Source organism: Tachyglossus aculeatus, chromosome X1 (genome assembly GCF_015852505.1).
Source record: "Tachyglossus aculeatus isolate mTacAcu1 chromosome X1, mTacAcu1.pri, whole genome shotgun sequence".
In the NCBI taxonomy this organism is placed as follows: Eukaryota; Metazoa; Chordata; class Mammalia; order Monotremata; family Tachyglossidae; genus Tachyglossus; species Tachyglossus aculeatus.
In genome coordinates, this window is record NC_052101.1 from 37,408,893 (window position 1) to 37,436,821 (window position 27,929).

At 49.8% G+C, this 27,929-nt stretch overlaps 1 protein-coding gene across 1 annotated transcript; it reads right to left on the reverse strand.

The window, feature by feature from the left end:
• Positions 1 to 3,484: 3,484 nt before the first annotated feature.
• Positions 3,485 to 27,921, reverse strand: MYOZ3 (myozenin 3). Its single transcript, XM_038740360.1, has 7 exons — positions 27,804 to 27,921; positions 24,910 to 24,983; positions 23,804 to 23,958; positions 21,192 to 21,254; positions 19,877 to 20,012; positions 17,551 to 17,722; positions 3,485 to 4,098 (listed from the first exon to the last, which is right to left on the reverse strand). Exons 2-7 carry the CDS (start codon positions 24,980 to 24,982, stop codon positions 3,921 to 3,923), a joined length of 777 nt encoding a protein of 258 aa, XP_038596288.1. The 5' UTR covers position 24,983; positions 27,804 to 27,921; the 3' UTR covers positions 3,485 to 3,920.
• Positions 27,922 to 27,929: the final 8 nt, after the last annotated feature.

Below are 27,929 nucleotides of genomic sequence, written 5' to 3' on the forward strand. Positions count from 1 at the left end.
CAGAGAGATAGTTATAGAGAGACAGAGGCAGACACAGAAAGAGCGACAGAGATATAGATCAGAAACTGACAGAGACATAGAGACAAGACAGACACAGAAAGGAGACAGAAACAGAGATAGTTATAGAGAGGCAGACAGAAAGAGCGACAGATAGATACAGAGGCAGTGACAGACACAGAGGCAACGAGATGGACACACAGAAAGGAGACAGACAGAGATAGAGAGACAGAGGCAGACACACGGAGCGACAGAGATATAGATACAGAGACAGTGACGGACATAGAGGCAACGAGACAGACAGAAAGGAGACAGACACGGAGAGTTATAGACAGAAGCAAACACACGGAAAGAGCGACAGAGACAAACAGATTCAGACAGACAGGTAGTGACAGAGAGACATGGACAGGCAGAGGCCGAGAGAGATAGTCAGCGACAGAGAGACAGAGATGTAGATACAGAGACAGTGACAGAGAGACACAGAGGCAATGAGACAGACACACAGAAAGGAGACAGACACAGAGAGTTATAGAGAGGCAGACACACAGAAAGAGCGACAGAGCCATAGATACAGAGACAGTGACAGAGAGACATAGAGGCAACAAGACAGACACACAGAAAGAGCGACAGAAATATAGATACAGAGACAGTGACAGACACAGAGGCAACGAGACACACAGAAAGGAGATACAGAGAGATAGTTATAGAGGGACAGAGGCAGACACAAAGAGCAACAGATATAGATACAGAGACAGTGACAGAGACACAGAGGCGAGACAGACAGAGAGAGATAGTTATAGAGAGACAGAGGCAGACACACAGAAAGAGCGACAGATCTATATATATACAGAGACAGTGACAGAGAGACACAGAGGCAATGAGACAGACACACAGAAAGGAGACAGACACAGAGACAGATAGTTATAGAGACAGGCAGACACACAGAAAGAGCGACAGAGATATAGACAGTGACAGAGAGACATAGGGCAATGAGACAGACAGAAAGGAGACATACACAGAGAGAGATAGTTATAGAGAGACAGAGGCAGACACAAAGAGCGACAGAGATATAGATACAGAGACAGAGAGACAGGCAACGAGACAGAAAGGAGACAGACACAGAGTTATAGAGAGACAGGCAGACACACAGAAAGGGCGACAGACAGATTCAGACAGAGACAGGTAGTGACAGAGAGACATGGACAGACAGAGGCTGAGAGAACAACAGAGCGACAGATGTAGAGACAGACAGTGACAGAGAGACACAGAGGCAACAACAGACACACAGAAAGGAGACAGAGATAGTTATAGAGAGAGAGACAGACGCACAGAAACAGCGACACAGATATAGATACAGAAACAGTGACAGAGAGACATAGAGGCAACGAGACAGACACACAGAAAGGAGACAGACAGAGACAGATAGTTATAGAGAGACAGAGGCAGACACAGAGTGACAGATATAGATACAGAGACAGTGACAGAGAGACATAGAGGCAATGAGACAGACACACAGAAAGGAGACAGACACAGAGAGAAATAGTTATAGAGACAGGCAGACACACAGAAAGAGCTACAGAGATATAGACAGTGACAGAGAGACATAGAGGCAACGAGACAGACAGAAAGGAGACAGACACAGAGAGAGAGTTATAGACAGAGGCAGACATACAAAAAGAGCGACAGAGATATAGATACAGAGATAGTGACAGAGAGACATAGAGGCAACGAGACAGACAGAAAGGAGACAGACACAGTTATAGAGAGACAGAGGCAGACACACAGAAAGAGCGACAGAGACATAAACAGATTCAGAGACAGGTAGTGACAGAGAGACATGGACAGACAGAGGCCGAGAGAGTGACAGAGCGACAGATGTAGAGACAGAGACAGTGACAGAGAGACACAGAGGCAACGAGAGAGACACACAGAAAGGAGACAGACACAGAGAGAGATAGTTATAGAGAGACAGAGGCAGACACACAGAAAGAGCGACAGAGATATAGATACAGAGACAGTGACAGAGAGACATAGAGGCAATGAGACACAGAAAGGAGACAAACACAGAGAGAGATAGTTATAGAGAGACAGAGATATAGATACAGAGACAGTGACAGAGAGACACAGAGGCAACAAGACAGACACACAAAATGGAGACAGACACAGAGATAGTTATAGAGACAGAGGCAGACACCCAGAAAGAGCGACAGATATAGACACAGAGACAGTGACAGAGAGACACAGAGGCAACAAGACAGACACACAGAAAGGAGACAGACACAGAGATAGTTATAGAGAGACAGAGGCAGACACACAGAAAGAGCGACAGATATAGATACAGAGACAGTGACAGAGAGACATAGAGGCAATGAGACAGACACACAGAAAGGAGACAGTCACAGATAGAGATAGTTATAGAGAGAGAGAGGCAGACACACAGGAAGGGCGACAGAGATATAGATAGAGAGACAGTGAGAGACATAGAGGCAACGAGACAGACACACAGAAAGGAGACAGACACAGAGAGAGATAGTTATAGAGACAGGCAGACACACAGAAAGAGCGACAGAGATATAGATACAGAGACAGTGACAGAGAGACAAAGAGGTAACGAGACAGACACACTGAGACAGACACAGACAGTTATAGAGACAGAGGCAGACACACAGAAAGAGCGACAGAGATATAGATACAGAGACAGTGACAGAGAGACACAGAGGCAAGGAGACAGACAGAGAGTTATAGACAGAGGCAGACACACGGAAAGAGCGACAGAGACATAAACAGATTCAGAGACAGGTAGTGACAGAGAGACATGGACAGACAGAGGCCGAGAGAGTCAGAGAGCGACAGACACAGAGACAGTGACAGAGAGACACAGAGGCAACAAGACAGACACACAGAAAGGAGACAGAGAGAGATAGTTATAGAGAGACAGACACACAGAAAAAGCGACAGAGATATAGATACAGAGACAATGATGGACATAGAGGCAACGAGACAGACACATAGAAAGGAGGCACACACACAGAGAGATAGAGACACAGAGACACAGAAAGAGAGACAGAGATATAGATACAGAGACAGTGACAGAGAGACATAGAGGCAACAAGACAGACAGAAAGGAGACAGACACAGAGAGAGATAGTTATAGAGAGACTGAGGCAGACACAGAAAGAACGACAGAGATATAGATACAGAGACAGTGACAGAGAGACATAGAGGCAACAAGACAGACAGAAAGGAGACAGACACAGAGATAGTTATAGAGAGACTGAGGCAGACACAGAAAGAACGACAGAGATATAGATACAGAGACAGTGACAGAGGCATAGAGGCAACAAGACTGACACACAGAAAGGAGACACAGAGAGAGATAGTTATAGAGAGACAGAAGCAGACACAGAAAGAGTGACAGAGACACAAACAGATTCAGTCAGAGACAGGTAGTGACAGAGAGACATGGACAGACAGAGGCCGAGAGAGATAGAGAGCGACAGAGAGACAGAGTGACAGACAGAGACAGATGGAGAGCTGTCCCAGAGAGGAGGGGAAGGGGATTGTATGGCCGGAAGTAGGGCAAGGGGCAATGTGTCTACCTACTTTGTTGTACTGGACTACTCTCCCAAACGCTATGGGTTGAAGGGTCAGGATGTGTGAAAGCCTCTGTGAGGAGCGGTCAAGGGACATACGGCCAATTTCACACTAGTGGTCCTCACCCAGCCCCGAAGTGGGGGAGAGAATGTTCCGGGGGGATGCACAACCCAATCCCAATGTGGCAGAGTCCGCGTGTGGGAGGCTGCCGACCGCTACTAACTCCGGGCGGGATCTCCGGCCTGCTCTTTAAAGTGCCAGAGGGAAGGGCGGGACTGATCCCTGAAGCCCAACGGGACCAGGGGGGAGTGGGGTGAGGGGTTAGGGAGCTACAGGTCCTCGGACTCGGGCAGGTTCAGGTTCCGGGTCCAGCCCTGGGGAACTCTGTTGAAATTGGGCCTGCCTTGGAGGAGCTCCAGCCCGCTTAGAGGCTCGGCCGCAGGGTAGATCGGGTTGAGTCCGGGGAACGTCTCGCTGAAGTGGGGCCCTCCGAATGGCATGGGAGTCCTGGGAAAACAAGGGAAAGGGAACTGTTGGAATTGTTGGAAGGAGCTCTCTTAGAGAAGCAACGTAGCCTAGTGGATACATCACAGTCCTGGGAGTCCAAAGGACCTGGGTTCTAATCTCAGCTCTGCCACTTATCTGCTGTGTGACCTTGGGACTTCTGTGTGCCTCAGTTCCCTCATCTGTAAAATTAGGGTTAAAACTGTGAAACTTCTGTGGGACAGGGACCGTGTCCAGCCCGATTATCTTCTAGACTGTGAGCCCGCTGTTGGGTAGGGACCGTCTCTAGATGTTGCCAACTTGGACTTCCCAAGCGCTTAGTACAGTGCTCCGCACACAGTAAGCGCTCAATAAATACGATTGAATGAATGAATGAATGTACCCCAGCGTTTAGACCAGTGTGTGACACACCTGTCAACATGTTTTGTTTTGTTGTCCATCTCCCCCTTCTAGACTGTGAGCCCATTGCTGGGTAGGGACTGTCTCTATACGTTGCCGACTTGGACTTCCCAAGCGCTTAGTACAGTGCTTTGCACACAGTAAGTGCTCAAAAGTAGGGGCCATCTCTAAATGTTGCCGACTTGTACTTCCCAAGCACTTAATACAGTGTTCTGCACACAGTAAGCGCTCAATAAATACGATTGAATGAATGAATTAACATAGAAGAGCTTAACAAGCACCACTCCATCTCCCCTGAGTGAAATCAACAAACAAAATTCCTGGAGAGGAAAGAAAAGGATTACCCACGTTTAACACAAAGAAAATGCAAAGAAAGAAAATGCATTACCCACTTTAACACAACCTCTCAGCAGGCCGGGAGAAGAGGCAAACAGGCTGCTTGCCTTCTGGCTGGCTAATTAGAAATGGACCAGCAGGCCCTGACTCCCAAAGTGAGAGAACAAAGCTCGGTAGCAGAGAAAAGAGGGAGGAAGCAGCGGGGTTTAAGTTGTATCTACCTCAGCGCTTAGAACAGTGCTCAGCACATAAGCACTTACTATTATTATTATTATTATTATTATTATTATTATTATTATTATTATGAGCCCGGTTTAGTTTCCACGCTGGACCTGCCGTGGCCCAAAGGGGAAGCCTGGCCCTTTTCCACCACAACTTTAGCCAGAGAGGGCTGCGCTTTTCCACAGCAGCCCAGACAGACAATCATCATCAATCATCATCATCATCAATCGTATTTATTGAGCGCTTACTGTGTGCAGAATGAAAGCCTACGATTTTGTTGTTTGGGAACTTTTGTGTGTAGCAGAAATGTGATCTCGGTCCGGGCTTGTCGTTCCTGAGGGCTGAGGTAGAGTGCGACCCAGACCTGAGGCAGCCTCCAAGAAGGGCACTTGGAACTAGGCTGGAGGAATCAGATATCTGTTTAAACATTTCTTTAGCCCGTGGAAAGGAGGAGGGGAGAGTTTCCGAAGACACAGACAAAGACAGGGGGGCCATCTCCCCCGCCTTATTGAAGGCCCATCTCCTCCAAGAGGCGGTCCCTGATTAAACCCCCCCATTCCTCTTCTCCCACTTCCTTCTGCGTCGCCCTGACTTGCTCCCTTTGTTCTTCCCCACTCCCAGCCCCACAGCACTTGCGCATATATCTGTAATTTTTAAATTTATGTTAATGTCCATCTTCCTCCCTCTAGCCCGTAAGCTCGTTGGGAGCAGGGAATGTGTTGGTTTATTGTTGTAGTGTATTCTCCCGAGCGCTTAGTACAGTGCTTTGCACGCTGTACGCACTCGATAAATATGATTGAATGAATCCTGTTGATTGCAGCCCCTGGCCGAGGCTCGCTTTCCATCCACCACGCCTTCCCTGGGCCACGTACAATTGGTTCTCTCCTCTTTGCAGTTTCACATTTCTCCCTGCCTGGACAGGTTCAAAACTGCACTCATCTCCCCTCGCAGAGCCTCTGCTCCTCCTCTAATTTTCCAATCACAGCTGACAACACCACCACCCTCCCTATCTCTCTAGTCCGAAACCTTGGCATTGTTCTTGACCCCTTTCCTCTCAACTCCGTACTCCATCTGTCGCTAAACCCTGACACTTGTTCCTCCACAATCCGGCCCCTCCTCTCCATCGGGTCACCACGCCAGTCCAGGAATTGTCACATCCCACCTGGAGTGCCGGATCGGCCCCCTCACTCCCAACCTCCAGTCTCTCGTCCCACCTGGCCGCCTGGAAGATGTTCTGAAGTTTTGTTCTGCACACTTCTCCCCACTCCTCAAAAACCTCCAGCGGTTGTCCATCTCTCTCTGTGACAAACGGAAACCCCTGGCTATCAGAGAAGCAGCGTGGCTCAGTGGAAAGAGCATGGGCTTTGGAGTCAGGGGTCATGGGTTCGAATCCAGACTCTGCCAATTGTCAGCTGTGTGACTTTGGGCAAGTTACTTAACTTCTCTGTGCCTCAGTTACCTCATCTGGAAAATGGGGATTAAGACTGTGAGCAACCCCATGGGACAATCTGATCTCCTTGTAACCTCCTCAGCGCTTAGAACAGTGCTTTGCACATAGTAAGCGCTTCATAAATGCCATTACTATTATTATTATTGGCTTTATGGCACTCAATAAGCTCTCTGACCTTCTTATTTCTCCACTTTCTTCACCCACTCCACACTGTACCTCATTCTCATCTCTCCCACCATTCACCTTTTCCTCACATCTTCTCCACTACCTGGTGCCTCCTTTCCTTCAAATCCAACAGCACAATTCTCCCATTTTTCAAAGCCCTTCTGCCATCGCATCTCCAGGTGGTCTTCCCCAATTAATCTCTAATCTCCCAACTGTCAGTTCTGCACCATCTCACAACCTCCTGTAATGCATACTCACATACCTCATTACTTAAACACGAACTCATGTTCCTTCCCCTTTTCTTCTTCCTGTTAGCTGCAATTTATTTTTGGGACCACTTTCCCTACTAGATTATTCCTTCAATCATATTTATTGAGCGCTTACTGTGTGCAGAGCACTGTACTAATCACTTGGGAAGTCCAATGCAGCAACAGATAGAGATAATCCCTGCCTAGTAGAGGGCAGGGATCATGGCTCAGTGGAAAGAGCCCGGGCTTTGGAGTCAGAGGTCATGGGTTCAAATCCCGGCTCTGCCACTTGTCAGCTGTGTGACTTTGGGCAAGTCACTTCACTGGGCCTCAGTGACTTCATCTGTAAAATGGGGATTAAGACTGTGAGCCCCCCGTGGGACAACCTGATCACTTTGTAACCTCCCCAGCGCTCAGAACAGTGGTTTGCACATAGTAAGTGCTTAATAAATGTCATTATTATTATTATGTCTACCTCAACTGTCTTCTCCCAAGCACTTAGTGCAGTTCTCTGCACATAGTTGGTGCTCAATAAACACCATTGATTGAAGAAGCAGAGTGACTTAGTGGATAGAGCATGCGCCTGGGAGTCAGACGGACCTGGGTTCTAATCCTGGCTCCTCCACATGCCTGCTGTGTGACCTAGGGCAAGTCACTTCACTTCTCTGGGCCTCAGTTACCTCATCTGTAAAATGGGGATTAAGACGGTGAGCCCCCCGTGGGACAACCTGATCACTTTGTAACCTCCCCAGCGCTCAGAACAGTGGTTTCATTCATTCATTCATTCATTCGTATTTATTGAGCGCTTACTGTGTGCAGAGCACTGTACTAAGCGCTTGGGAAGTACAAGTCGGCAACATATAGAGATGGTCCCTACCCAACAGTGGGCTCACAGTCTAGAAGGGGGAGACAGAGAACAAAACAAAACATATTAACAAAATAAAATAAATAGAATAAATGTGGTTTGCATATAGCAAGTGCTTAATAAATGCCATTATTATTATTATTATGTCTATCTCAACTGTCTTCTCCCAAGCACTCAGTGCAGTTCTCTGCACATAGTTGGTGCTCAATAAACACCATTGATTGAAGAAGCAGAGTGACTTAGTGGATAGAGCATGCGCCTGGGAGTCAGACGGACCTGGGTTCTAATCCTGGCTCCTCCACATGTCTGCTGTGTGACCTAGGGCAAGTCACTTCACTCCTCTGGGCCTCAGTTACCTCATCTGTAAAATGGGGATTAAGAGTGTGAACCCCATGTTGTATCTACCCCAGTACTTAGAACACTCTCAAGATCAAGCATCACACAGAAATGGCGGGAGGGGGGGAAGCCCTCAGAAAACAGGTAGAAAAGTAATCGGCTAAAGTACCAGGAAGAGAATACTCTTCCACCCTAAGGTGGCATGGCCCCTGTTTCAGAAGATTGGCACCTATATCATCCCCCAACTTCTTCCTCCCTTCTGTTTCACCTATGCACTTGGGTCCTTTCCCCTTATACACTTTTATATACCACTCCCAACCCCACAGCACCTATCAATCGGTGGTATTTATTGAGTGCTTACTGTGTACAGAGCACTGTTCTAAATAATAATAATAACGATGGCATTTGTTAAGCACTTACTATGTGCAGAGGACTGTTCTAAGCGCTGGTTGCTTGGGGGAGTGTAAACTGACAGAGTGGGTAAACATGTTCCCTGCCCATGGGGAGTTTAGAGTCTAGAGGAGGAGACAGACACTGAATATAAATGAATAAATTACAGGTATGTACATAAATGCTGTGGGGCTGAAGGTAGGGTGAATAAAGGGTACAAATCCAAGTGCAGGGGTGACGCAGAAGGGAGCGGGAGAAGAGGAAATGAAGGCTCGGTCAGGGAATATGTGCTTTTAATAAGACTTTGAAGGTGGAAGAATGATCATCTGTTGGATATGAAGGGGAAGGGAATTCCAAGCCAGAGACAGGACATGGCCAAGGGGTTAGCAGCAAGATTGAAGTACAGTGAGTCAGTTGGCATCAGAAGAGCAGACTGTGGGCTGGGGTTTAGCAGGAAACTGGAGAGGTTTGGTAGAAATGGGTAGGAATTGTACTCTCAAGTGCTTAGTAGAGCGGGCTGTGCACAGAAAGTACTCAATAAATACCATTGATTGATCGATTGATTATCCCCTTACTGTGGGGGTTCCCCAAGGTTCAGTACTTGGTCCCCTTCTGTTCTCGATCTACACGCACTCCCTTGGTGACCTCATTCGCTCCCACGGCTTCAACTATCATCTCTACGCTGATGACACCCAGATCTACATCTCTGCCCCTGCTCTCTCCCCCTCTCTCCAGGCTCGCATCTCCTCCTGCCTTCAGGACATCTCCATCTGGATGTCTGCCCGCCACCTAAAACTCAACATGTCCAAGACTGAACTCCTTGTCTTCCCTCCCAAACCCTGCCCTCTCCCTGACTTTCCCATCTCTGTTGACGGCACTACCATCCTTCCCGTCTCACAAGCCCGCAATCTTGGTGTCATCCTCGACTCCGCTCTCTCGTTCACCCCTCACATCCAAGCCGTGACCAAAACCTGCCGGTCTCAGCTCCACAACATTGCCAAGATCCGCCCTTTCCTCTCCATCTAAACCGCTACCCTGCTCGTTCAAGCTCTTGTCCTATCCCACCTGGACTACTGCATCAGCCTTCTCTCTGAACTCCCATCCTCATGTCTCTCCTCATTTCAATCCATACTTCATGCTGCTGCCCAGATTGTCTTTGTCCAGAAACGCTCTGGGCATGTTACTCCCCTCCTCAAAAATCTCCAGTGGCTACCAATCAATCTGTGTATCAGACAGAAACTCCTCACTCTGGGCTTCAAGGCTCTCCATCACCTTGCCCCCTCCTACCTCACCTCCTTTCTCTCCTTCTCCAGCCCAGCCCGCACCCTCCGCTCCTCTGCCGCTAATCTCCTCACCGTACCTCGTTCTCGCCTGTCCCGCCATCGACCCCCGGCCCACGTCATCCCCCGGGCCTGGAATGCCCTCCCTCTGCCCATCCGCCAAGCTAGCTCTCTTCCTCCCTTCAAGGCCCTACTGAGAGCTCACCTCCTCCAGGAGGCCTTCCCAGACTGAGCCCCTTCCTTCCTCTCCCCCTCATCCCCCTCTCCATCCCCCCGTCTTACCTCCTTCCCTTCCCCACAGCACCTGTATATATGTATATATGTTTGTACATATTTATTACTCTATTTATTTATTTATTTGACTTGTACATATCTATTCTATTTATTTTATTTTGTTAGTATGTTTGGTTTTCTTCTCTGTCTCCCCCTTCTAGACTGTGAGCCCACTGTTGGGTAGGGACTGTCTCTATATGTTGCCAACTTGTACTTCCCAAGCGCTTAGTACAGTGCTCTGCACACAGTAAGCGCTCAATAAATACGATTGATTGGTTGATTGATTGATTATTTGATCTGTTAATAGTACACATGGTTGCTCAGAAACCTCCAATGGGGACCCACCCCTTGCACATCTGTCAAGCAGAAGCTCCCTTCCATTGGCTTCGAGGCTCTCCGGCAGTTTCTCCCACCTTGCAAACCCGCAGCCTTCAACCTGCTGCCCTTTTTTTAAAAAAAAAAAATGGTATTTGTTAAGCACTTACTACGTGCCAGGCGTTGCTCTAAGCTTTGGGGTAGATACAAGGTAATCAGGCTGGACACAGTCTCTGTCAATCCCCATTCTACAGATGAGGTAACTGAGGCACAGAGAAGTGAAGTGATTTGCCCAAGGTCACACAGCAGGCAAGTGGCAGAGCCGGGGCTAGAACCCAAGTTCTTCTGACTCCCAAGCCTATACTCTATCCACTAGGCCACACTCTCCCACTTCCAACCCACTAAAGTCTACAGCCTTCCCTGCCTCCAAAGTCCTAGTAAAATCCCTTCTTCTCCTGGAATCTTTCCCCCGCAAAATTCCCAACACCTCAAGTCGTGCAACTCTAATAGCCCCCTTAGCACTTATACCCATCTTCAGCACGTATGTACATTCAATGTTTTATTCTACCATCAAGAAGGGGGTAGTGCTCACGGAGTCAAAGCTTTGCAAGACATGAGACAAGGAGGGAAAAGAGAACCTGGTGCCGCAAACATCCAGCCTGACAACGCAACAAGGGACAACTTTTCAGGTGCACAATGGGGAATGCGTCTTTTGTATCGTCATATTGTAGGTTCCCAAGCACTTACTTCAGGGCTCTGCACACAGTAAGCGCTCAATAAGTACAACTGACTGACTGGCTGACAGACTGTGGATCCCACATCGGTTATGTCAACCGCCCAGCCATTCTTAGGTGCATTTCGAACCAGAGTTGTCATCTTCAAATATGAACAACAGTATATATCTCTCTCCCTGTATATATGCTCAAGATGATATGTATATTTTAATATACTGATAATAATAATGATAGCATTTATTAAGCACTTACTATGCGCAAAGCACTTCTGTTCTAAGCACTGGGGAGGTTACAAGGTGATGAAGTTGTCCCACAGGGGGCTCACAGTCTTAATCCCCATTTTACAGCTGAGGGAACTGAGGCCCAGAGAAGTGAAGTGACTTGCCCAAAGTCACATATCTGACAAGTGGCGGAGCCGGGATTTGAACCCATGACCTCTGACTCCAAAGCCCGGGCTCTTTCCACTGAGCCATGCTATACACACACATACCCGTGTGTGTCATCATCATCATCATCAATCATATTTATTGAGCGCTTACTGGGTGCAGAGCACTGTACTAAGCGCTTGGGAAGTACAAGTTGGCAACATACAGAGACAGTTCCTACCCAACAGTGGGCTCACAGTCTAAAAGGGGGAGACAGAGAACAAAACCAAACATACTAACAAAATAAAATAAATAGAATAGATATGCACAAGTAAAATAAATTAATAAATACAGTAACAAATATGTACAAACATATATACAAGTGCTGTGGGGAAGGGAAGGAGGTAAGATGGGGGGGATGAAGAGGGGGACGAGGGGGAGAGGAAGGAAGGGGCTCAGTCTGTGTATGTGTGTATATATCATCCTTACAATACTTGTCTTACACTGTCAAGTCGTCTCCAACCCATAGAGACGCCACGGACACATCAAGCGCTTAGTACAGTGCTCTGCACACAGTAAGCACCCAATAAATATGATTGAATGAATGAATCTCTCCCAGAACACCCCCACCTCTACCTGCAATCATTCTGACAGCGTTTCCCCAGAATTTTCTTGGTAAAAATACGGAAGTGGTTTACTATTGTCTCCTTCCGCCTGACAATACTACTACCTAAGTTTATGGCTGAAAAGGCAAATCATCCAAAAGAAAGTTGGGAAGTTGGAAGGCTCGAGAAGGTCTTGGATAATTTGTGGCTCGTGGTTGCTGGGTTATTAGAAGGGAAATTTAGCCATGGTGGATTGTAAACGCCTTGCTAGACTGTAACGTCTTTGTACTCTCCCAAGCACTTTTAGTCTGGTTCTCAACCCACAGGGAGTGCTCAATAGATACCACTGATTGATTGGTCCCTCCATCATCATCATCAATCGTATTTATTGAGCGCTTACTATGTGCAGAGCACTGTACTAAGCGCTTGGGAAGAGTGGATGTCAAGGAGGGAAACCCCTCAAAGGTCACTGTGAGCAGGGAACAGGTCTACCAACTCTTAGGTTGTACCCTCCCAAGCGCTTAGTATAGTGCTCTATGTACGGTAAGTACTCAATAAATACGATTGACCGACTGATGGTTCCTCCCATCATCCTGGGCTGGATGGGCTGATCTAAAGGATGACGTTGCCTGTGTTCTTCTGATGTTGCCGTGCCCCTTCCTATCAAGAATAATAATAGTAGTGGTATTTATGTACTTATTAGGTGTCAAGCACTGTTCTAAGCACTGGGGTTGTTTGTTTTGTTTTAAGGTACTTGTTAAGTGCTTTCTATGTGCCAAACACTGTTCTAAGCACTGGGGTACTAATAATCAATCAATCAATCGTATTTATTGAGCGCTTACTGTGTGCAGAGCACTGTACTAAGCGCTTGGGAAGTACAAGTTGGCAACATAGAGAGACAGTCCCTACCCAACAGTGGGCTCACAGTCTAGCAGGGGGAGACAGAGAAGAAAACCAAACATACTAACAAAATAAAATAAATAGAATAGATATGTACAAGTAAAATAAATAAATAAATAGAGTAATAAATATGTACAAACATATATACAGGTGCTGTGGGGAAGGGAAGATGGGGGGATGGAGAGGGGCATTTATTAAGCGCTTACTATGTGCAAAGCACTGTTCTAACCGCTGGGGAGGTTTAAAGGTGATCAGGTTGTCCCACGGGGGGGTCACAGCCTTAATCCCCATTTTACAGATGAGGGAACTGAGGCACAGAGTAGTTAAGTGACTTGCCCAAAGTCACACAGCTGACAGGTGGCGGATGCGGGATTTGAACCCATGACCTCTGACTCCAAAGCCCTCTGACTCTTTCCATTGAACCACACTGCTTCTCTAGGTACAAGTCAATTAGGTGGGACACGGTCCCTGTCACTCATGGAGCTCCTAGTTTTAAACGGGAGGGAGAACAGGTACTGAATCCCCTTTTTACAGTTGAGGAAACTGAGGCACAAAGAAGCGACTTTCCCAAGGCGACACAGCTAGCAGAGCAATTGGCAGAGGACTGTGTCCTCCGTCTCCCACTCCTGTGCTCTTTGCACTAGGCCACACCACTTCCCACGCTGCCAGGGTAGAAACAAGTTAACCGGGCCGGACACGGTCCCTGTCCCACATGGGGCTCACGGTCTGAATCAAGACCAGAGAACCGCAGGGCCTGGGGAAATGACTTGGGAGAGTTGGCTTTCGATAACTCCTGCATGCAGATTAGGGTCCGGCCTTCCCTTCGGCGGGGAAACGGACTGGGAGATTGTGCTTCCTTTTGAAAAAGGAATTTTGGAGGCCCCTGGGGTGACCTTGGCTGACTCAATCCCTTTCCCCCCCCCCCTCGCTGGCCGGAGGGGAAGCCACCGGCGACAGGGTCGTGATTTATTCCTTCCTCCCAGTGAGGCAACTCCCAGCTGCGGCTACTGCCGAGGAAGTGCCTGTGCATTGTTGGCGTTTAATAAACATTAATAACGATAACACCGTGCAATGCCAGGGCTGCCAGTCCTGACCGGACCCCGGGCCTGTTTCTGGAAAGAACCTACCCCCACTGGTCTCCATTTGCACTCTCGCGGTGGCTACCAATCAATCGGTTGTATTTACTGAGTGCTCACTGGTTGCAGAGCGCTGTACTAAGCTCTTGGGAGAGTACAACATAACGGTGCCGGCAGACATATTCCCCGCCCACATCGAGTTTACAGTCTGGACGTCTAGATAATGATTATTATGGTACTTGGTAAGCACTTATTATGTACCAATCACTGATCTAAGCACTGGGGTAGAGATAAGTTAATCAGTCTCACATGGGGCTCACAGTCTAGGTCAGGGGTATTGGATCTCCATTTTACAGACAAGGAAACTGAAGCACAGAGACGTTAAGTGCCTTGCCCAAGGACGGCCAGTGGCAGAGCTGGAATTAGAACCAAGGCCTTCCAACTCTCAGGCCTGTGCTCTTTCCACTAGGCCATACTGCTGGAGGAAATGTACTTGTACTTTAACTTGTACTTCCCAAGTGCTTAGTACAGTGCTCTGCACACAGTAAGCACTCAATAAATACGATTGATTGATTGATTGATTGATTGAAATAGTGCAGTCAGATGGGCCAGGTTTCGCCTGGGTCTTGTCCATACTTCTGGCATGTAACCGTTTGTTCTCAAGGCCTTTACTCCTAGGTAAGAGAGCAGGATTTCCCTAAAGAAAGGTCCTCTGTCCCCAATACCCAAGAGTCTTTCTGGAAATGAGAGGTGTGAGGGAGCTGTGGGGCTTGAATTGAAGCCAGGGTTCTATCTTGGGATCATTATAACAATGGAGATTGCTGTAACCCTGGTGAATATTGAAGCCGCACTCTTACTGTGCTCCAAATCTCCTTCCCACTAGTTTCTTGCATCCTCCTTGGGTGATATAGAGCGGTAAGGGGCAACTGAGGCCCAGAGGGCTGAACAACCTTATTCTGGGGCTCAGAGTGAGTCAGTAGTAGAACTGGCGGATGATGGAGCAATGAAAATCCCAAAGCAGGGCCTTCTCCTCAAGGGATCTTCCTTTGCGCCCCTGCCAGAGATGACACCCTGCCCTCCCCGCCAGACTCCCCTCCCGGGGCTGTCATTGTCGACATTACCAGAGAGGAATGACTGTAACCCCAACAGGCCTTTGAATCTTGGCCAAACCTTAGTTACCAGCGCTTAGAACAGTGCTTTGCACATAGTAAGCGCTTAACAAATACCATCATTATTATTATTACCTCTGGCCGGGGCCTAGGGCCACACTTTCACTTCTGAGCAGGGATTAATGGGAAGTGGGAAGGAGATTCTGAGCTACAGAATTCCCCAGGGTTACTCCTCCCCCAACACCAGCTTCCTGGAGATATTCATTCCTTGGGGCACGTCAGAGGGTGAAGAGGATGTTACTCAGCACCCATGCAAGGTGCTGGGTTGCGGGGTGGTGAATCTAATATCAAGGCTTACAGTGTCTAGCACATAGTAACTGCTTAACAAATATGATGATGATAATGATGACTGACGCCGGATCTGGTACCCACTCACTGAAGTCCCTCCAGAATGGTGGGTGGGTCCAAAGACAGTTACCTATGAGCCCAGCCCACACACTACATTCCTCTGCCGCTAACCTCCTCACCGTGCCTCGTTCTCGTCTGTCCCTCCGTCGACCCCTGGCCCACGTCCTACCTCTGGCCTGGAACACCCTCCTTCCTCACATCCGCCAAACTAACACACTTCCCCCCTCCAAAGCCCTACTGAAAGCTCACTTCTTCCAGGAGGCCTTCCCAGACTGAGCCTCCCTTTTCCTCTGCTCCTCCTCCCTCTGCTCTACCACCTCCCAGCCCCACAGCACTTGTGTTTATATGTACATATTTGTTATTCTATTTATTTTATTAATGGTGTGTATATACCTATAATTCTACTTATTTATATTAATGCCATTGATGCCTGTCTACTTGTTTTGTTGTCTGTCTCCTCAGTTCTAGGCTCTGAGCCCGTTGTTGGGTAGGGATTGTCTCTATTTGTTGCTGAATTGTACTTTCCAAGTGCTTAGTACAGTGCTCTGCACACAGGAAGCGCTCAACAAATATGATTGAATGAATCGAATGAATGTGAGGGGCTGAGCGGAGAGACCCACCAGCTTCAGATGCCAGTGGCTAAACCTCCCGACTTAAGCTTCTCTCAGCAGGTCTTCCATTGCTTAGTCAGAGGTGAGCAACCTGAGGGGCTGTGAGTTAACAGGGTTTTGAATGGTAATGGCTTCCACTGCATCATCCACACTCCCTGTCCTCTGCCCCACTTTGATCCAATGCTGAGCATAGAGAGAGAAGAAGAGGGAGAAAGAGAGAGAGAGAGTGTGTCGTGGGCCAGGGCCAGGCCCAGGACCACAGGAGCTGATGAAATCATATCTCCGCCAAGATGTTTCCCCTGAGAATTTTCCCACCCTATTCACTCCTTTTTCTGCATTGGGTCTGTATTCTTTAAGCCAATACTTACACCAGCCCCATAGCACTTACGGCCATATCCATATCCGCTGCTTCCCCTAGGTGTTATTTATTTTATTGACTGCCTCCCCACCAAGATTGTTCACTCCTCAGGGGCAGGGATCGTGTCTACCAACTCTGAGTCCCACGTGGGACAAGGACTGTGCAACCCGATTATATTACATCTACCCCAATGCAGTGCTTGGTGCATAGAAAGCACTTCATGCCTCAATTATTATTATTACTCTCCCAAGTGCTTAACTGTACGCTTACAGTGTGCTGGGAGCTTACTGTATGCTGTGAGCAGGGACCATGTCTACCAATTTTTTTTTCAAACGAGTATTTGTTAAGGCACTTATACTGTACTCTCCCAAGCACTTAGTTCAGTCCTCCGCACACAGTAAGCGCTCAATAAATACCATTGATTGATCACTTAGTATAGTAGGCTGCACCCAGTAAACACTCAGATACCATTTTTTAAATGGTATTTGTTAAGCGCTTAGGCGGCACTGATTAAAACACTGGGGTGGACACAAGGTAAGCAGGTTGGACACAGCCCCCATCCCGTATGGGACTCGCAGTTTTAATCCCCCTCACCGAGAAGTGATTTGCCCAAGTTCACACTGCAGACAAGCGGCGGACAAGGTCCTTCTGACTCTCAGGCCTGTTTTCTAGACACTAGAGCACAGGCTGCTTCTCTTAATCCATTTACTGATTGAGAGGACTGAGCCCCCTGCCCCTTCCTCCTCCCAAAGTGCTCCCCACTGGAAGTGGAGCCTTCCAGCTACCGCCCCGCAGATCCCCCAACCCTAAATGGTGAAATAGCATCCAAACCCAACCAAGTCTGCCTTGGCGCTCCCCTGACCTGCCTCCCACCCTACACAAGGGTCCAGAATGACCCCTGAGAAACACCATGGTGGCTCCCAAATCAGCTGGACAGGCTGAGTGGAGAGGCCCCAGCGCACCCACAGCCTGGCCCCTAAACTGCCTCATCTTCCCCCGCCGGCCCTTACTTGTTGAAGCTCCTGTAGTCCGTGGGGCTGGCGATCTTGGGCAGGAAACTCAGGGTGTCCAGTTGGTAGTCTTTGCTGCTGTTCAACTCCCTCCAGGGCGACTGGTACCCCTTGGGGATGGCCGTGAGATTGAACTTCTCGGGCGGGACTCCCTTCAGGGGCTCGGAATAGCCTGGGGATAGGGGAGACCAGAATTGGAAGAGAAGTGAGGGGTTCTGGAGAAGCTTCAGGGAGACAGACTTTTCCAATCTAGACTGTGAGCCCACTGTTGGGTAGGGACCATCTCTATACGTTGCCAACTTGTACTTCCCAAGCGCTTAGTACAGTGCTCTGCACACAGTAAGCGCTCAATAAATACGATTGAATGAATGAATCCCCAGCTTCCCCACTCCCTGCCCCATCACCCTGTTCCTGATGGCAGCGTGGATCGGTGGAAAGAGCACGGGCTTGGGTGTCAGAAGTCATGGGTTCAAATCACTGCTCCGCCACTTGCAGTTGTGTGACCTTGGGCAAGCCACTTAACTTCTCTGTGGCTCAGTGACCTCATCGGTAAAATGGGGATTAAGACTGTGAGCCCCACGTGGGGCAAACTGATCACCTGGTATCCCCCCAGTGCTTAGAACAGTGCTTTGCACATAGTAAGTGCTTAACAAATACCATCATTACTATTATTATTATTATGACAGGAGCTTGGCAAAGCCCTCTGGGAGCCCTGGAAATTCCTTCCCATACACTTCCTGCTGGATGCCCCAGCACTGGGAACTTCTAGGGAGGGGATTTGGGTTGGGGACAGAGGGCAGGTGAGGAGGAACTGGGAAGAACAAGCCCAACATCTGTCCTCTTAACATAGAACCGAACTAACGCAAAGTCAGAAGTTCCCCGATCTCAGCTGGCCCTGGGGGAGGGTCCACGCCAACCAGAAACATGTGTTGCCAACAAAGGCTAATGGGCTTGTGGTCTTCTGCTTTATACACCTGGGTCCCGTCCTCTGGAACATTCATTCCTTCATTCAATCATATTCACTGAGTGCTTACTGTGTGCAGAGCACTGTACTAAGCACTTGCAAAGTACAATTCAGCAACAAATGAGAGACAATCCCTATCCAACAACGAGCTCACAGTCTAGAAAGTCGGGGCGGGGGGAGACAGATAACAAAACAAGTAAACAGGAACATGCTAGTGGAGACCCCCCCCCAGGTGGGTTGTATCCCACAGCAGCATTCATTCAATCGTATTTATTGAGCACTTCCTGGGTGCAGAGCACTGTACTAAGCGCTTGGGAAATACAAGTTGGCAACATATAGAGACAGTCCCTACCCAACAACGGGCTCACAGTCTAGAAGCGGGGGAGACAGACAACAAAACAAGCAGAAACACACTAGTGGAGACCCCCAAGGTGGGTTGCATCCCACAGCAGCATTCATTCATTCAATCATATTTATTGAGCGCTTACAGTGTGCACAGCACTGTACTAAGCACTTGGGAAGTACAAGTTGCAACATATAGAGACAGCCCCTACCCAACAACGGGCTCACAGTCTAGAAGCAGGGGAGACAGATAACGAAACAAGTAAGCAGGAACATGCTAGTGGAGAACCCCCCAGCCGGGTTGCAGCCCACAGCAGCATTCATTCATTCATTCAATTGTATTTATTGAGCACTTACTGTGTGCAGGGCACTGTACTAAGCGCTTGGGAAGTACAAGTTGGCAACATATAGAGACAGCCCCTACCCAACAACGGGCTCACAGTCTAGAAGCGGGGGAGACAGATAACAAAACAAGTAAACAGGAACACGCTAGCGGAGACCCCCCCCAGGTGGGTTGCATCGCACCACAGCAGAGAATAAGGACCAGAGAGGCACAGGAACTGACCCCAGGACACCAGCACAGAGGTGACCATGGAGTCCTCCGGCTCCAGTGGAAAGCAGAGTCATGCTGCTTCTACTGGGGAGGCACGGGTGACAAGAAGAAGGCTGGCAGAGGGTGGGCGGCCAGGGGAGGGTCTAGGGGAAGCAGCCTTCCTTTCTAAACTTTCCTCTGCCTCTCCCACACAGTCTTTCTTGCCACTGAAACTATTGAGCCACACCTGACCCAACCTTTACCCTCTGGCCTTCACCCAAGGCAGATCCCCTCCTGCAGGCACGTAGTAAGCGCTTAACGAATACCATAATTACTATTATTAGCTATTGATCTGCTGCAGCCTTTCCCTCTTATCCACAGACTCCTCCCCACCAACCACCCCTACCCACCCAGCAGCAGCTGAGATGTGGGCCGAGCCTGGGAGGGGGAACGGGGTGGGAGGTATTTCAGGAACTGTAGACACTCACCTGGAGCAAGGTTGCTTGGGCTGGCTGAGGGAAGTTGGCTGGTCCCTCCAGGCCCCGAAGTTGGGATTACCTGCCCTGATGGGGCGATGTGGATTTCTGTGTGGAAGCTCTCCTGCCCCTCCGGGCCATTGGCTGCCTGAGGTGTGGGTCGGGTGGGAGGTGTCCAGGGATAAAAAGAAGAAGGATTGTGGTAAGAACTTACTATGTGCTAAGCACTGGGGTAGGTACAAGATAATCAGGTATGGAACAGTCCCTGTCCCACGTGGGGGTCAGGGACAAAGAGGTTGGGAGAACGGGTATCGAACCCCCAATCTATAAAAGAGGAAACTGGCTCACTGAGGAGTTAAAAGTGACTTAAGAGGAGCAGCAAGACCTAGTGGCAAGAGCCGGGCCTTGGGAGGCAGAAGTCGTGGATTCTAATCCCGGTTCCGCCACTTGTCTGCTGTGCGACCTTGGGCAAGTGACTCCGCTTCTCTGTGCCTCAGCTCCCTCATCTGTAAAATGGGGGCTGAGACTGTGAGCCCCACGTGGGACAGCCTGATTACCTTGAATCTCCCCTAGCGCTTAGAACAGTGCTTGGCATGTAGTAAGCGCTTAACAAATACCATCATTATTATTATTATTATCATCCAAGGTCATGCAACAGTGCTTGGCACGTAGTAAGCCCTTAACAAATACCATTATCATTATTATTATTAATGTTATCATCCAAGGTCATGCCACAGGGAAGTGGTGGAGTTGGAATTAGAACTCAGGTTCTCTGATTCCCAGACAAGCACTGTTTCCACTAGGCTATGCTGTCCCACAGTACAGGACTATGTCCATGCCTCCTCCCCACCCCAACCCCCAAAAGACAGACAGACACACAAACACACTCTCTCTCTCTCTCTCTCTCTCTCTCTCTCTCTCTCTCTCTCTCTCTCTCTCTCTCGGAGCTGGTGCTTAAGGGCTTCCTGGTTTGCTCGTATACCCTCCCATCCCTCTCTTTCCTCTCCAGCATGCAAGTCCAGCCCTTCCAGGGATAGCCATCAGCTCTCCGGGGTTTGGGTGGACCGAGGTTCCACCCTGCTGCCAGGGCCCCTCCCTGGGCCTGGCAAACCCCTGTCCGCGTTCTCCCCTCCACCAGACGCGTCCTCCCAGAGCTCAGGCCACAGTGAGCTCAGGGTGGATGAGGAAGCCTGAGGTTGGGGATTGTCAGAGCCCCGCCTCACCTCATTCCTGCCCAGCCCCTGCCCTCCCCCTCCATCCACACTGCCGACCCCTCCCCTGGCATTGCCCTCTGAGTCTTTCCCGCTCCTTGGCACGCGCCATTCACCTCCCACGTTTGCGCCGCTCTCGTTTCGTGACTTTCCGCTTCTCCGGCTCCTCTGGTCACTCTCTGCGGAAAGAAACCCAAAAATGACGGAGATGGGGTGCTGGCGGCCCCCTCAGAGTCCACTCCTGCTCAGAGCCTGGCATCCACTCAGACCCACTGTCTCCAGACCCAGGCTTTCAGCGTTGAGGGCTGAATCCTCCATCCGTAAGGACCCCCCTCCAGGGTCAGTGAGGCCAGCCCCCTGCCTCTGGCTAGGCCCATCCCAATTCAGTCAGCTGAGCAGTCATTTGGATAAGAAGATTCCACGCTTCTCCTCGGATGCCCCTTTCAGGGTACCCCAAGCGGATTCTTGAGCCCAACTGAAAACACTCATATTTTGTTTTGGTTTTTTATGGTATCTGTTAAGCGCTTACTATATTCCAGGCACTGTTCTAAGTGCTGGGGTAGATATAAAGTAATAATAATCATAAAAAGAATAATTATGGTGTTTATTAAGCGCTTACTATGTGCCAGACACTGTGCTAAGCACTAGGCAAATTGGGTTGAACACAGTCCCTGCCCCCTGTGGGGTTCACAGTCTCAATCCCCATTTTACAGATGAGGTAGCGTAGGCACAGAGAAGCGAAGTGACTTACCCAAGGCCACACAGCAGACAAGTGGCGGAGACGGATTTCGAACCCAGGTCCTTCTGATTTCCAGGCCCATGCTCTAGCCACTAGGCCACACTCATGTTGCAGGTTCACGGACTGTGTCCAACCTATCTTGTATCTACCGCAGCGCTTAAAACGGTTCCTGGCAGGCGGTAAGCGCTTAACAAATACCATCAATCGTATCCTCAGACACCAAGTACTTCTCAGCACTTCCCAGATGGGGTCGGCTGTGCTTTCTCCCCACTCTGCCCCATCCCCACTCCCTTTCATCCCCTACCACCTCCCTCCCCACCTACAGATGAGGAAACTGAGGCCCAGAGAAGGGAGTTGTGGACCCCTCTGGGAGCGGGATCGCTGCTTCCTGCTTCCCACCCCAGAGCTCCACACCACAAATCATCATCAATCGTATTTATTGAGCGCTTACTATGTGCAGAGCACTGTACTAAGCGCTTGGGAAGTACAAATTGGCAACATATAGAGACAGTCCCTACCCAAATCCGCCTTCTGGCCCTCTGGGTCAGGCTGTGGACTCAGCCCAGAGGTGACCTCTCCCCACCCAAATGCCCACTGGCACAGGCCCTGTCAGTGTCCTAGCTGGGCTGCTCTGCTGGCCCGGTGTTCATTCATTCAATCGTATTTATTGACCGCTTACTGTGAGCAGAGCACCGTACGAAGCGCTTAATAATTTTGGTATTTGTTAATTCATTCATTCAATTGCATTTATTGAGCGCTTACTGTGTGCAGAGCACTGTCCTAAGCGCTTGGGAAGTACAAGTCGGCAACATATGGGGAGGGGAGGAGGAGAAGAGGAAAAAAGGGGGGATCAGCCTGGGAAGGCTACTGAACGCCTGTAAGCCTACGGGTTACGCACCTCATCATCATCATCATCAATCGTATTTATTGAGCGCTTACTGTGTGCAGAGCACTGTACTAAGCGCTTGGGAAGTACAAGTTGGCAACATATAGAGACAGTCCCTACCCAACAGTGGGCTCACAGTCTAAAAGGGGGAGACAGAGAACGAAACCAAGCATACTAACAAAATAAAATAAATAGAACAGATATGTACAAGTAAAATAAATAAATAAATAGAGTAACAAATATGTACAAACATATATACATAGTACAAACATATATACATAGTATATATGTATATATATACTATGGTATCGAACCCCCAATCTATAAATAAACCTCGACAGCGAGGCTCTTGTACTGTCCTCTCTCAAGCGCTCAGTGCAGTGCCGAGCACACGGAAAGCGCTCAATAAATAGGATGGGGTGATTGACTGGACCTTTCTGCTCCTCCTTGCTGGTCGCCTGAGAAAACAGCTCAGAAAGGACGCGTCATCACTGACCATTATTATTTTAAAGACCGCTGACTGAAGGATTGATTTCTCCTTGGAGTCTCCAGGGGCAAGGCTGAGCCCTGAACTGGCTTCCAAGGCCTGGGGCCACCCCGAAAGGGCCTCGATAGCCTGGGGTTCCCCTTCTTCTTCCCTAGACACTTTCCAGGGTATCAGATTGAGCTTCCCTCCCCCTGGGGCCTCCCGGCCCCACAGCCTCCTTTTTTTCCTCATCATCCTCTGCGGGCGGTACAGGAAGGTCGCAGCCTCCTTCTTTTCCCCCCATCATGGTCTGCGGGCGGAATACTTGTTAAGCGCTTACTATGTGCCAAGCACTGTTCTAAGCGCTGGGGAGGATACAAGGTGATCAGGTTGTCCCATGTGGGGCTCACAATCTTAATTCCCATTTGACAGATGAGTTAACTGAGGCCCAGAGAAGTGACGTGACTTGCCCAAAGTCACCCAGCTGACAAGCGGCGGAGCCGGGATTTGAACCCATGACCTCTGACTCCCAAGCCCGGGCTCTTTCCACTGAGCCCCTCTGTGGTGGTGGGGAGGGAGGGGAGCCCCCGACTCCGACCACAGGAAAGACCCCGTGGGCAGGGCTAGGTACACTCACTCTGAGGGGGCCAACTGGGTACTCCAAGGTGAACTTCTGTACCCGCCGCTGTCTCTTCTGGAAGAGGAGGGACCCCCGGTTGGTGCGCAGAGACAGCTCCTCCATCATCAGGTCCTGGGGGACGCTCATCTTCTTCCCCAGGTCCAGGGACACATCTGGGCAGGGCGACAGGCCGGCAGAAAGGGCTGGGAGAGCGTCCCGCCGCTGACTTTGGGCAGGGAACTCCCGGGGGCCGGAGAGTACGGGGACTGGCCCTTAGATGCTCAGTGCTTGGCTCTCCTCCTGGGGTCCCGTGGCTCCCTCCATTCATTCATTCATTCGATCGTATTTATTGAGCGCTTACTGTGTGCAGAGCACTGTACTAAGAGCTTGGGAAGTCCAAGCTGGCAACATCCAGAGATGGTCCCTACCCAACAGCGGGCTCACAGTCTAGAAGGGGGAGACAGACAACAAAACAGAACATGTGGACAGGTGTCAAGTCATCAGAATAAATAGAAGTAAAGCTAGATGCACATCCTTAACAAAATAGAATAGTAAATATGTACAAGGAAAATAAATAGAGTTGTCTGTCTCCCCCTTCTAGACTGTGAGCCCGCTGTTGGGTAGGGACCGTCTCTAGATGTTGCCAACTTGTACTTCCCAAGCGCTTAGTACGGTGCTCTGCACACAGTTAGCGCTCAATAAATACGATTGAATGAATAGAGTAATAAATCTGTACAAACATATATACAGGTGCTGTGGGGAGGGGAAGGAGGTAGGGTAGGGGGGATGGGGAGGAGGAAGCCACCTGGCCTCCACCCTCCTGGCCTCAGCAGGAGCTCTGAGGGGCTGGGCCATTCATTCGTTCATTCATTCAATCATATTTATTAAGCGCTTATTGTGTGTGGAGCACTGTCCTAAGCGCTTGGGAGAGTACAAAACAACTGAAAGCAGACACATTCCCTGCCCCACAATAAGCTTACAGTCTAGAGGGGGGAGGCAGACATTAATATATATAGGTAAATATCTAAATAAATAAATTATAGAAAAGTACACAAGAGCTGTGGGGCCTCCTAGGCCCCGGGAGCAAGCCCGCTGGTTGCCCGCCGGCTCAAGAGGCGGCTCACCTTGCCCGGTGATCTCCCTCACGATGGCCATCGCCTGTCGCTTCCGCTCCTTCTCCACGTCCGCCGGCACCATCCTTTTGGGAGAGAGAGGCAGGGGCACAGCTAGGCTTCCTGGCCGGGCTTCTCGCCTGGCCTGGCCCCCAGGGGTCTGCGCAAGGAGCCTTCAGCTTTCCAACCTCCCGCCATCACCACCACCATCACCGGGGCACCCTCGGAGAACTTCTGGGATGATTTGGTCGAACCCTGGGGTCACCCCTTGCTCAGAGTCGGGAACTAAGTCCATTTCCTGGGGCAGGATAGGCCTCCCAAGCCCTCTCATTCATTCATTCAATTCACTCAATCACATTTATTGAGCGCTTACTTTGTGCAGAGAACTGTACTCAGCATTTGGGAAAGTACAATACAGAAATACAGCTTTCCAACCTCCCCCACTGCCCACAACCACCACCACCAGGGCACCCTTGGAGACTTTCTGGGGCCGCTTGGTCGAACCCTGGGGTCACCCCTTGCTCAGAGTCGGGAACTAAGTCCATTTCCTGGGGCAGGATAGGCCTCCCAAGCCCTCTCATTCATTCATTCAATTCACTCAATCACATTCATTGAGCGCTTACTTTGTGCAGAGAACTGTACTCAACATTTGGGAAAGTACAATACAGAAATAAGGAGTGACGATCCCTGCCCTCAACGAGCTCACAGTCTAGAAGGGGCGAGACAGACATCAATACAAATAAAGGCATCAATGTAAATAAATAAAATGATAGATATGTATGTAAGTGCTGTGGGGTGGGGGGGAAGAGAAAAGGGAACAAGTCAGGGAGATGCAGAAGGGAGTGGGAGATGAGGGAAAGTGGGGCTTAGTCAGGGAAGAACTCTTCTGGGGACTTCAGCTTTCCAACCTCCCACAACCACCACCATCAGGGCACCCTCGGAGACCTTCTGGGGCCACTTGGACGAACCCTGGGGTCACCCCTTGCTCAAAGTCTGGAATTAAGTCCATTTCCCAGGGCAGGATATTCACCCCAAGCCCTCTACCCCAGCCTCCGCTCCTTCCAGGCGCTGTTGGGGGCAGAACGGGCTGCTTCACATTAGCTGGGGTCCGGGGGTAGGAGGGAATGGGGGACCAGCAGCTAGAGCTTGGAAGATGGGAGGTTGACGGACGGCGGGGGGACACAGCAGCTAGAGCTGGGACTGGAGGACTGGACTCTGCAACTATTTATAGCTGCCGATCTGGGGACTGCAAACCTGATCGGGTTGGTAGCAGAGAGAGCCCGTAGGGTTGCAGGGGGTCGGCAGCTCTGATCGCATGAGCGTCTCTCAAGGACCAATGTGGGCTTAGGGCTCCTACCCTTTCTTGGAGGGGCTACAAGGACTCGGAGCTGATTTTACAACCCAGAGAATGACATAGTCCTAGGCATCTTGGCTCATCAAGAAGCAGCTTGGCTCAGTGGAAAGAGCAGGGGCTTTGGAGTCAGAGGTCATGGGTTCAAACCCCGGCTCTGCCAACTGTCAGCTGGGTGACTTTGGGCAAGTCACTTAACTTCTCTGGGCCTCAGTTACCTCATCTGTCAAATGGGGATTAAGACTGTGAGCCCCCCGTGGGACAACCTGATCACCTTGTAACCTCCCCAGCGCTTAGAACAGTGCTTTGCCCATAGTAAGCACTTAACAAATGCCATTATTATTATTATTATCTTTCTTCTTCCTCCTCCTCCTTCTCCTTCCTTCCTCCTTCTTGTTCTCCTCCTCCATCCCCTCCTCCTCATTCTCCTTCCCTTCCCTCTCCTCCTTCTCCTTCCCCTCCTCTTCTCTCTTCCCCTCTCTTCCTCCTCCCCCTTCTCTTCAATTCTCTTCTCATACTACAGGTCACTGAGGATCTCAAAACCCAGTCCAGGTATTTTTTCTCTCACCACTCCCTTTTTTTTTTAAATGGGATTTTTTAAGTGCTTACTATGTGCCAGGCACTGTACTGAGCGTTGGGATAGATACAAGGTAATCAGGTTGGACACAGTCCCTGTCCCACATGGAGTCTCCAGTCTTAATCCCCATTTTACAGATGAGGTGAATGAGGCACAGAGAAGTGAAGTGATTTGCCCAAGATCACGCAGCGGACAAGTGGAGGAGTCAGAATTAGAACCCAGGTCCTACTGACTCCACCGGGCCACACTGCTTCCTACTGTCCCCAGGGAGGTCACTGAGGCACAAAGAAGGGCAGGAACTTGGCCACAAACCCACAGCAGCCAGCCCCATGTGTCTCAGCCCCTTCTCTGCAGATAGTCAATTTATTTATTTATTTTACTTGTACATATCTATTCATTTTATTTTGTTAATATGTTTTGTTTTGTTCTCCGTCTCTCCCTTCTAGACTGTGAGCCCACTGTTGGGTAGGGACCGTCTCGATATGTTGCCAGCTTGGACTTCCCAAGCGCTTAGTACAGTGCTCTGCACACAGTAAGCGCTCAATAAATACGATTGATTGATTGATTGATTGATAGTGGTGGGCTATCCTGATCGGGGCTCCACTGGCGCTCTTACCTCCAAATCCCTCACCTCTCTCTGCTGCACTGCCCCTGCCCGTTTCCCCCATCCCTCTCTGGGTCTATCACTGCCCGCCCACTGTTGGGTAGGGACCGTCTCTGTATGTTTCCAACTTGTACTTCCCAAGCGCTTAGTACGGTGCTCTGCACGCAGTAAGCGCTCAATAAATACGATTGATTGATTGATTGATTGACCCCCCAGGATTCAGAGAGTTCGAGAGCCAGGGTCAATGCGGGCCAGGCCCCCGCAGGACAACTTCTCTTTTCCCAGAGCCTGTGGGCCCCCACCCCCGTCTCTTCAGTCCCTAACAACCCCGTCCTCCTGCCAGCGGCCTCCTTCCCACCCGCCACAACCCGTACCTGGAAATGGGAGATTCCGGCTGGGCAGGGCCGGGCCGGGCCCGGTTGGGTTGGGCTGGGCAGGGCCGGGCTCCCTGCTGGGGCTCTGAGAGGAACGGCCCGAGCCCTGGCTCTCTGGCCGAGCGG

Coding starts and splice junctions, on each gene's coding strand:
- MYOZ3 (XM_038740360.1), bottom strand. CDS start 24,982: ATGGTGCCGGCGGACGTGGAGAAGGAGCGGAAGCGACAGGCGATGGCC. Junction 21,255..23,803: donor ACCCAGTTGGCCCCCTCAGA/GTGAGTGTACCT, acceptor TTCTTTCCGCAG/AGAGTGACCAGAGGAGCCGG. Junction 17,723..19,876: donor CCCAAGCAACCTTGCTCCAG/GTGAGTGTCTAC, acceptor CCCTATCCCCAG/GCTATTCCGAGCCCCTGAAG.